The sequence below is a fragment of the Vicia villosa genome, linkage group LG3, assembly GCF_029867415.1.
Source record: "Vicia villosa cultivar HV-30 ecotype Madison, WI linkage group LG3, Vvil1.0, whole genome shotgun sequence".
Taxonomy (NCBI): Eukaryota; Viridiplantae; Streptophyta; class Magnoliopsida; order Fabales; family Fabaceae; genus Vicia; species Vicia villosa.
The window spans coordinates 183,225,623-183,236,429 of NC_081182.1; the positions used below are offsets into that span (position 1 = coordinate 183,225,623).

Sequence of the window (10,807 nt, forward strand, 5' to 3'; positions counted from 1 at the left end):
TTAGAGTAAGATTTAATAATGGTTTATCACTATGTTTAATTTCATAATTTAATTTATGGTATATATTTTTTTATCTTTACTAATCACATATTATCACATAAGCAAAAGAATAAATTGCATTTTATGGGAAACTTATGCTGAGCAAATGCAACAATATCTTGAAATCACTGTGAATCTGGTCGTATTGTATTTATCATGAATCCTTCCAAGTTAAAGAAATTAAATGGTAATTTAGATGTTTTTTTGTGTCAATATTATTCATTATACTTATTCTTTATTTTATCCAACTATGTTTAATGCTTCTTAACAGGAATAATGAAAATTTCAAATGCCTTTTTTTGGTACTAAGATGTTATTCATTGCTGACATCAAGGAAGTCAATGAATATAAGCTAAAGTGTATATATCATACATATTTTATCAGTCTATTGTTATTTTTATCAATTCCTAAATCAATTTGATTGATTTTTTTTACAATAGATTGGAAGACACAAAAGTTTCTCTCACTCGGTCAATGACACAAATGATTGGTCATACTAATCTTACATTAACAGAAGAATTGATGCAAACTCAACGAATGATCACAATACCAAATATATTAATTAGAGACTAAATTTGTAAGTTTTTTTGTTAAATAATTTATTTGGGGAGTTTTTAATATCTATTTATATGATAATTTCTTAAAATATAATTCAATATTTCAGAAGTGTTTTGTTTCAATTCTCGCAAAGATCATTGAGATTGACTTGGATAGTAGCTGGTGCTATATTTCATGCAAAAATTGTTTTCGAAAAGTGCATGTTAATGGAAACAACTATTACTGCGATAATTGTAAAGGAAAAGAGAAATCTATACCATTGTATACAACATACCTATTAAAAATTAACATTTAAATATTCCAAATTTTAATTAAAAAATTATTTTACAATATTATTTTTATTATATTTTAATATTTATGTTGCTCTCTTTATTTCTACTAAATTTTACGAAATTTATCTATTTAATTTATATATTTTTTTAAGTTGATTTTATATTTGTTATTAATTCAACATAACATCTCGTGCATCGCACGGGTAAACGTCTAGTACTAAATTATAATCCTGTAACTTCTATTATCAAAATTTCCCGCCAAAAAAATTCCACCAATTTATTTTCTATTAATTAATAATTAAATTACATTAAAATTTTCTTTTAATTAATTAACAATAATTAAATTAAAATCGAATTTTATTTTAATTAACAATTAAATTAATATAATATGTCATACCACTAAATCAATTTAAGTAGTGGACATGACACCCCACTAAATCAATTTAAGTATGAACGCACTTAAGAGAAGGAGAATTTGTGCTATAATGAAAAAAGGGAATGCATAAGTTTTTATGATTCAAGAGTCTAAGATTACTAATTTAAAAGAGGAGGTGGCTAGAAGTTTTTGGAGCAACACGGAGATCGATTATTCTTTTTCTAATGCGATGGGTATGTCGGGTGGTCTAATTACATTTTGGAAGGTTGGTGGAGTGAAAGTTCTTAGTAGTTTTAAGGGTGAAGGGTATTTGGGCATTAAAGTAGTTTGGAAGGGGGATTTGTATTACTTGGTCAACATATACTCCTTGTGTGATTTTGTCAAGAAAAAGAGGATGTGGGAGATTTTGTTGGATTTGAAAGAAAAACTAAATGATGGAGAGTGGATTATGGGAGGGGATTTCAATGTTATTAAGAATAGGAGGGAGAGGAAGGGAAGGTCGACGATTGTTCATTATAAGGATTTGGATTCTTTCTCGGAATTTATTCAAAAAAGTGCTTCGGTGGATATCCCGTGCAAAGGAAAGATGTTCTCTTGGTATAGTGGTGATGAGAAGTCTATGAGTAGAATTGATCGTTTCCTTGTATTCGATAATGTGGTTAGTAGATGGGGTGTTGTAGGTCAATTGATTGAAGATAGAGATATTTCGGATCATAGCCCGGTGTGGATTGTGTCGGATGTTACTAATTGGGGCCCTAAACCTTTTAAATTCAACAACGAATGGTTTTCCCTTGAATCTTTTATGCCTTTTGGGGAAAATGAATGGAAGAAGATAAAATTAGAAGGGAGAGGAGATTTTGTTCTAAAAGAAAAGCTTAGGCTCTTTAAGGATAAATTAAGGAGGTGGAATAAGGAGGTTTTTGGGAGGATTGATTTGGAGGTGGAAGAGGGGGTGAGAGACCTAAACTTGGCCGACGCTCATTTAGAGATGGAGGATGGAATTTTGTTTTCGGACACTTTGGAGAGGAGGAAAGAGGCATCTAGTCACATATGGAGGAATATGAGGTTAAAAGAGAACATGCTCCTTCAAAAATCTAGATTAAAGTGGATAAAAGAGGGAGATGATAATAGTAGTTTTTTTTCACAAGGTGTTAAAAAGAAAAAGTAGATTAAAGCATATTGGTCATATTCTTGTGGGGGGTCGTATGGCGGTTTCAGCGGAGGAGGTGAGGGAGGCGTTTGTCGATAATTTTGGTAAGAAATTTGTAGAAGTAGATGAGAGGAGACCTTGTTTGGAAGGAATTCAAGTTAATAGAATTAAAGGGGAGGATATGGTAGACATTAAAAAACCTTTTAAGGAAAGTGAGATTAGGGAATTTATTTGGAGTTGTGGGGAAGATAAAAGTCCAGGGCCGGATGGATATACTTTTCTCTTTATTAAGAAGTGTTGGGATATTATTAAAGAGGATTTTGTGAATTTTTTTGAGACTTTTTTACTCCGGTAATGTTCTTTCTAAAGCGATTACTTCTTATTTTTTGACTTTGGTGCCAAAATCCTCTAACCCTTTGAGTTTGGATGATTATAGATCCATTTGCTTGGTGGGTTGTATGTATAAGGCGGTTGCCAAACTCTTGGCGGGGAGATTAAAAGGAGTGTTAGATTCGATTGTTTCTCCGTGTCAAAGTGCTTTTTTGCCTGGAAGACAATCATTGGATGGATTTTTAGTGGATAACGAAGTGGTGGATTATGCTAGAAAGGAGGGAAAAATTGTTTGCTTTTCAAGGTTGAATTTGAGAAGGCCTATGATAGAGTGAGTTGGAATTATTTAAGGTATATGTTGGAAAGAATGGGATTTGAAAGTAGATGGTTGAAGTGGATAGAGTTATTGGTTTTTAAAAGTAGCATGTCGGTTCTTGTCAACGGGAGTCCTACAAAAGAGTTTGATGTTTATAGAGGATTGAGACAAGGTGATCCCTTGTCACCTTTTCTTTATGTCATAGCGGCGGAAGGTTTATCGGGGTTGGTGAGGCAATCCATTGGAGTGGGTGAGTTTGCTAGTTTTGACATTAAAGGTTCTTGTTCGGTGGACATCCTTCAATTTGCGGATGACACTTTAATGGTGGGGGAAGGGTCTTAGAAGCATGTTTCGGCAATTAAGGCGATTCTTAAGGATTTTGAACTTGTGTCGGGACTTGGCATAAACTTTCACAAGAGTATGTTGATTGGAATAAATAATAATAATTCTTTCTTAGAGGCGGGGGCTTACTTCCTTTCTTGTAAAATTGAAGAAAGGAAGTCCTACAAAAGAGTTTGATGTTTATAGAGGATTGAGATAAGGTGATCCCTTGTCACCTTTTCTTTATGTCATAGTGGCGGAAGGATTATCGGGGTTGGTGCGACAATCCATTGGAGTGGGCGAGTTTGCTAGTTTTGACATTAAAGGTTCTTGTTCGGTGGACATCCTTCAATTTGCGGATGACACTTTAATGGTGGGGGAAGGGTCTTAGAAGCATGTTTGGGCAATTAAGGCGATTCTTAGGGCTTTTGAACTTGTGTCGGGATTTGGCATAAACTTTCACAAGAGTAAGTTGATTGGAATAAATAATAATAATTCTTTCTTGGAGGCGTCAGCTTACTTCCTTTCTTTCAAAATTGAAGAAAGTAATTTCTACTTCCTCGGCATTCCCATTGGGTTTAATCCAAGCAAGGAGTCGACTTGGAATTCTCTTTTGTAAAAAATGAAGAAAAGATTAGGAGGTTGGAAGAATCGGTTTCTAAACTTGGGAGGAAAAATTACACTTTTGAAGTCTATTCTAAGCTCTTTGACAATATTCACTATGTCGTTCTATAAGATGCCTTTGAAGGTGGTGAAAGAATTCACAAGAATTCAAATCAACTTTTTGTGGGGTGGAGTGGAGGAAAGGAGGAGGATTCATTGGGTTAGTTGGAAAAAAGTGAACTTACCTCTTGAAAAAGGGGGATTGGGAGTGAAAAATGTGTCGATGTTTAATTTAGCTCTCCTTAACAAATGGAGATGGAGAATCCTTCAAGGAGATAACTCGCTTTGGTTTGAAGTGTTGAAGGTCCGGTATGGGGACTTAGCGTCCCATGTGTATAGTGAAGCGAATGGTGTAAAAAAAGCTTCTTCTTCTTCTCATTGGTGGAGGGACATTGTTTACATAGGAAAAGATTCATTTAGGGATCCTATTGTAAATTGTTGTCGTTTTGAGATACAAAATGGGTTCATTACCCCGTTTTGGGAGGCAGTTTGGATGGATGAAAATTCTTTGAGGAATGTTTACCCGGAGTTATACGAGGTTTCGCTTTTACAAGGTGTTTCCGTTGGGGCGATGGGAAGGTGGATAGACGGTAATTGGGTGTGGGGTGATCTTGGTATATCCGAGTCAATTTTGATGGAGAGAGATTTGTTGGGGAAGTATATTTTATTACGGGAGAGCTTATTGCATTCTTTAGGCCCGATGGAGACGCTTAGGAAAGATGAGGTGTGGTGGTTAGGTGGTGTCGGATTGGAATTTCATGGTGGCTTCTTGTTATGATTTCAATGAGAGGAATTTATTTCCTCTCGGTCCCTATAGTAAGCATGATGAGGCTTATCGGCATTTGTGGAAAGCAGAAGTGCCTTTCAAAATTAAGCCGTTTGGTTGGAGATTTCTACTCAATAGACTTCCTGCAAAGGAGCTTTTGGTTTGTAGAGGTATTTCTATTCCCTTAGATAAATTAACATGTACATTGTATGGATATGGTGTTGAGAATATGAATCATTTCTTTTTTGGTTGTAGAGTGGTTAAGGGGATATGGTGTGAAATGGCTCTTTGGGTGGGTAAATCGGATAGTGAAGAGGGTGAATGTTTATCGAATTTTATGGATTGACATTCTTTCTTTCGGTTGCAAAAGGTGAAAGAAGGAAAGCTAGATGCGGTTTGGCTTTCCACTACTTGGTCTTTATGGTTGATAAGGAATGGGGTGTGCTTTCGGGAGGAGGATTGGAATTTTAATGGTATTATTTGGAACATAAAGACCTTAGTGTGGAAGTGGTCTTTTTGTGGGAAAATTACCCATGCCAATTATTCTTTTTATGAGTTTAGTAGAGACCCCATTCTATTTCTCTCATAATCTTAATTGGTGTGTAATTTTCTTTCTTCTTTTTGCGGGGTAATTGTGGTTAGTGTCTCTTTTGTAAAAACTTTGGAGAACCCTTAGTTCTCCCTTATATATCTTAAAAAAAATTTTAAGTAATTAATTGAGTTTTAAAAAAACGTGGATCCTATATATTTCGTGGCTATATTTACTTATAAAAATATTTTATAGCACATTGCATGATGTTTGAGCAGTTACATAAGTATATAAATAATAGGAAGTGGACATATTTCATTTATGAGACCGAATAGAGAAATCTTTAAATTCATTCTTCAATTGAAAAACAAAAGTCATGTATCTCAATGCTATGTTATAATGTTATGATGTCATGATGTTATGCGAATGCAGTGCATCAGGCAAAGCGTAAGATAGGAAGGAGGAATAAGTCCTACAAACAAATCCTGCAAGGAAATCAAAGGGTTAGTTGCACACACAAGCAAGTCACACAAGTGTCCTTAGGTTTAAAGGCTTGTATGGAGGCTGACCAGGTAACTACCCTTCCCCAATAGGTACTTCTATGGATAAGAGTGAATTTAGTAACAGGGTTCTACCAGTTACTCAGAATTGTCATCCCCTATAAAGCACCCTCGGACATGATGCATTCGCATCATGCAATGATACTTTAAGAAAGAACCTATCTGAGTTGCAGTATCGGGTAGCGACTAGACCCTCAACATTTGTCAAGAGTAGCCCCCCCACTACGTTCTAAAGGCCAAGATGGGTTAAAGGGTAACTAAAGGTCCTTAAGCTCCGGCGCACCCAAAGGTATATGCATAGACCTCCCTAATTTGAGCAAGGTGTGTATAGATCTTGTTAGACGATAGGAATGGTCTAAAGGGGGGGGTGAATAGACCACCTTTTTCCGACTTAAGAAAATTTTAGCTTTTGAAATGTGACTTCCCTGAATCACTTAATCGTCTAAGAGCGATTGCGTTATCGTGGACCGGATATGTGCACTAAACCGAACGGATGAAAAATGGCGAATAATGAATTACGTTTTAACGAATTTATCAATTACTTCAATTGCACACTTGATAGTATATTACTCACAATGAACGTTTACACTAAAATTTGAACAAAAAATAATTGAGTAATTTTATCGAACACTTGGTGATCGATATTTACCAAACCTTAGTTTTTGCTCAACAATGGAAATATAACGAAACAAATAGAAACAAGATAGAAGTAAGAACGATAAAGAACACGAGATTTGTTAAGGTAGTTCCTCTATCGTCCTCAAAGGAGTACGTCTGCCCCTAATTTCAAATGAAATTAGGAAAGTTTTATTTGATTGCAAAATGTTTAACAAGGATAGAATTTACCAGTCACCAACTACACATATGCAGTAAAATTGAATACAATTCGATCCTCCCCTTGATTCAAGTTGAATCAAGTCAATGTCAATGATCTTCACCGATCAAGACCCCGATCGTTCCTTTCTCAATCCTCTGGTTGTAGCAAGTTTGTTGAGGGGATCTTCAATCCCTCAATCCCTTATGCACGGCTGAATTGATTACCAAAGCGAATCGATCGTCAAAAACCTTCGTACCAAATCCTTGATGAAGAAGGAAAAACCCTAAGGTTTTATACAAGAAACACCCTCAACAATCTTCACTCGAACAAGATAAATGTCTACCGTCGAATCTCGAACAAGACAAATGTCTACCGTCGAACCTTATCAACACACGTTCCTTACTCCAGTCGAAAAAGATGATTATGTGTGATTTTCGATCAATAAGCGAAAGGTTGAAGATGAGAAGAAGCTTGAGTATATCTTTCACGTTTCTTGTTGAAATGCTTGAAAATGATCAGTTGAATATTTATACCATACACATTGCATAGCCCAATTAGAATACATCAAAAACCAATTTGAGAAGCGATAGGTCGACTTGCTCCCCTGCATAGGTCGACCTGTTGAGAGTATTTCACCTGAAAATGAGTTGAGTGTGACACTTGCGTCGACCTGAAGGGTCGGCGTGCGCATTCCCGTGAGTTCCTCAAAATACTATGCGTCGACCTAATCCATCAATGCATTGACGCATTTTGATCTTGCACTTGAGTCACCCAAAAATTTGATGCGTCGACCTGGAGGGTCGGCGTGCGCATACCCGAGATTGCTCCAAAGTCACATGCGTCGACCTGAGAGGGTAATGCGTCGACGCATTCAACCCTTGCATGAAATCCTTCATAAAATGCTTGCAGTAGGTCGACCTATAGTGTGTATGAGTCGACCTATTGGTGTCTTATAGCCAAAAGTGCTTGTCTTTGTTGCATCCATTTGATTTCTATGATTCCATGTCGATTGTAGTTAATTCACAATGTTTTGACATCATGAAAACTACACCATTGCCCTCACATACTCCCCCTTTTTGATGATGGCAAAACTTGTGAATCTTTGTCGAGGTGTTGCTTAAAACAAAGTGCTTGCTCCCTCTTTCTACATGCTCCCCCTGTCTTAGTGCGTGTGTTTGTTGTAGCTTCCTAATTCACTCATTTTCTCCCCCTTTGACAACATCAAAAAGAGACAAGCGATATTATACATACATGGTGGGATAACATCATTCAAATTTGATCATTACTAAGCCCTTTTGCAATCATAGTCACAAAGCAATCATTCACATAAAACACGCTTAATGACAAAATAAAAAAAAGGCAACATAACATAAATAACCAAACACGTAATGAGCACATAGCTCAATTAATATTCTTACACAAACACATAATACGGTAGAATTTTGTTCAGCATAACATAAAATAAAAGCACAAAAGCATTAAAGTTGTTCATGAAAATATGTAAATGGTTTATGCATGAAAAAGAGGAAACTAGGCATCATCATCTTCATGTCTCTCTTGGTCCGGAGGTGGTGGTTGAGCTGTATGAACTTGAGGGAATGGATAGTGTTGCATAAAGGCGTTTGTGAAGGAGGAGAGTTGGTTGCTCTGAGCATCCATCATACCATAGAGTGTGTTGTACCTTTGCTCTTGAAGTGTGGAATAGGCCGTAAATTGGGCACCTTGCTCATTGACAAGAGTACTCAAGGTAGCAAGGCGCTCATTCATCAAATTTTGATTCTCGATTTGTTGAAGGCGCATCTTCATCTTCATCATCATCTTCATTGTCTTCCCCTTCATCAATATTCATGTCATCCTCATCTTCTCGGTTTAGGTCAGGATTGTTTCCTCGTAGAACAGCTCCATAGGTACTCGTGGCTCGGTTGTAGTAGAATCCCATCATGTTCAGAGTTTTCTTGGTGAATTCTTGGTCAATTGAGAAGGACTTCTTGGAAGTTGTTGAGATGGAATATTTACCTTATTGAGCACCCATTGGATGAATGATGCATATCCAATAGCGGTGCCTCTTCCTGATTCCTTCACCTCAAACATCCGCTTTGCTATAAAATGAGGCCAATTTACCGGAATTCAGCTCTTGATGACCAAACTAGATACACTTCTTGTTGGTCAACTGTCATACCCCAAAATTTGCCAATCCTATTTCTCTTATTCAAACTCCTATCAAAGTTCAAAGTTTAAAGACACTCTCCTAAACAACAACCCTCAAACTAGGGTTTTGATCTCTTCAAAGTAAAATCAAGCTACAAGACCTCAAATGGAACCCTTGGCCTCTCATATGATTCAAAGTACCCTTATGCCAGGTTATAAGCTCTGATTCATAGGACTGCTCAGTCAAAAGTTCAAATGGTCAATAGTCGACTAATTTGACCTAAAAGTCAATTGTGGTCAAAGTACAGTCAAAACTCCTGATTTTTTGTCAACGTCCTTATTTTGAAATATCATTCACCATTTGATCAAGAATTGATCATGGTTCATCAAGGAAAGATCAGAAGTCAACAAAGTCAAAAGTTTCTAAATTAGGGTTTTTATAGGAGAAAGTCAACTGAACTTTGACCAGCCATAACTCCTACATGGAACATCAGAAATTTCCTATCCAAAGCTCATTTTGAAGGAAATTGGATTCTCTACAATTTTGTCTCTCACGAGCTAGGTCCAAAATGCATCATTTGAGAGATATGGAGCAAAAGATTATAGGTCCTTTTTGAAAGTCAACCAAAAGCAGTTTTTTGTCAAAGCCAGTATCATCAAGATGAAATCTTCAAATGAAAAAACGTTTCCAAAGTGGCTTGAAGAGAACATCTTGAGGTTTCCAAAAAGTTCTAGAACTCCTCCATATCTTAAAAATTGAGGGAGATATGCCTTGTCAAAGTTGGACGATTTTGAGAAGGAAAATGTGAAACAAAAGGCTTCAAATTGAATTTTTTTTGCAAAGGAGCCCAACTTTTTATGGCCCAATATTGATCCACAAGTCATCCAAGGCCTCAAATTTAATTGCCACGAATTTATAGGTTTTATTTGATTTATTATGAATTTTTTCGTCATTTAAAAGTGATTAAATTCAATAAATCGAGTAAAAAAATCAAAGATTTGATTTGGCATGGCATTCCAATTTTATTCAATCACCAAATTAGACATGATATGTGATTAAATTCGTACTAATGATGATTGGAAGGATTAAATCAAATTTGGACCAAAAGTGGAAAGTTTCAAAATTGATTTTCATTCAAATTTCAATCAATTGCCAATCTTTGGATTCAATGGATTTTATCCAATTTGGTTAACCTAATTCTTCATATTATAAATACAAACGTGATCAGAAGCAAGAGGGATTTTTTGGACAGAAAATGCTGTAAGAGGAACCCTATTCAAAGGCTTGCAAAACAGTGAATAAAAGGAGAAGTGCAGACCACCTTTTGGATCATTTCGAGCCATCCCAAGCATTCCAAGAGCTTCATCTCGTTCCTCTGATTCCTCCCAGCCATACAGAAGCAAGCGAAGCTCTCTCTAAACCCGTAAAGCTCATAATTTCAGTTTGATGTTTTTTATCTTTGATTTCGCATATTCAAGCATCCTTAATATGTTTTGATGATATAGCCGTGATCATGATGATGTTTGGAAGGTATCTGCATCGTTTAATTTTGTTTTGAGGACAGGAACACGAATCCGCCATTGTTAAGGTTTGGCGATGTGAATTGGGGCTTTTCGGTTCAGGCAAAATCAAGTCGAGTAATACGCGTCATCGTGTTCTGAACATGATTTATGATCGAACCATGTTAATTGTTGAAGTTTATTCGTTGTTTGTTGTGAGATTGAAATACGCAGGACATTTTCTACCATCAAACTCGCAACAAATCCGTAGCTAATCGCAGAAGACCAAGGTTGAAGATGAAGGGACTTGGGCGCGAGTTCTGCATTCAAATTTTTAAAGCATCATTTTTCTTATATTATTTTTTGTTTTGATCACATAAACAGTAGAAAGATGATGGTCTAGTGGTTAAGGGAGGAGCGCGTAAGCCTTGAATGCATAAGGGAGAGGGTTCGATACCTCAC

General features: G+C 36.3%; 2 protein-coding genes across 2 annotated transcripts; both read left to right on the plus strand.

The window, feature by feature from the left end:
• Positions 1-1,474: 1,474 nt before the first annotated feature.
• LOC131659493 (uncharacterized) lies at positions 1,475-2,413 on the plus strand. The gene has a single exon (XM_058928677.1). The coding sequence runs from the start codon at positions 1,475-1,477 to the stop codon at positions 2,411-2,413; it is 939 nt and encodes a 312-aa protein (XP_058784660.1).
• Positions 2,414-2,450: 37 nt separating this feature from the next.
• Positions 2,451-3,060, plus strand: LOC131659494 (uncharacterized). Its single transcript, XM_058928678.1, has 2 exons — positions 2,451-2,746; positions 2,832-3,060. Exons 1-2 carry the CDS (start codon positions 2,451-2,453, stop codon positions 3,058-3,060), a joined length of 525 nt encoding a protein of 174 aa, XP_058784661.1.
• Positions 3,061-10,807: the final 7,747 nt, after the last annotated feature.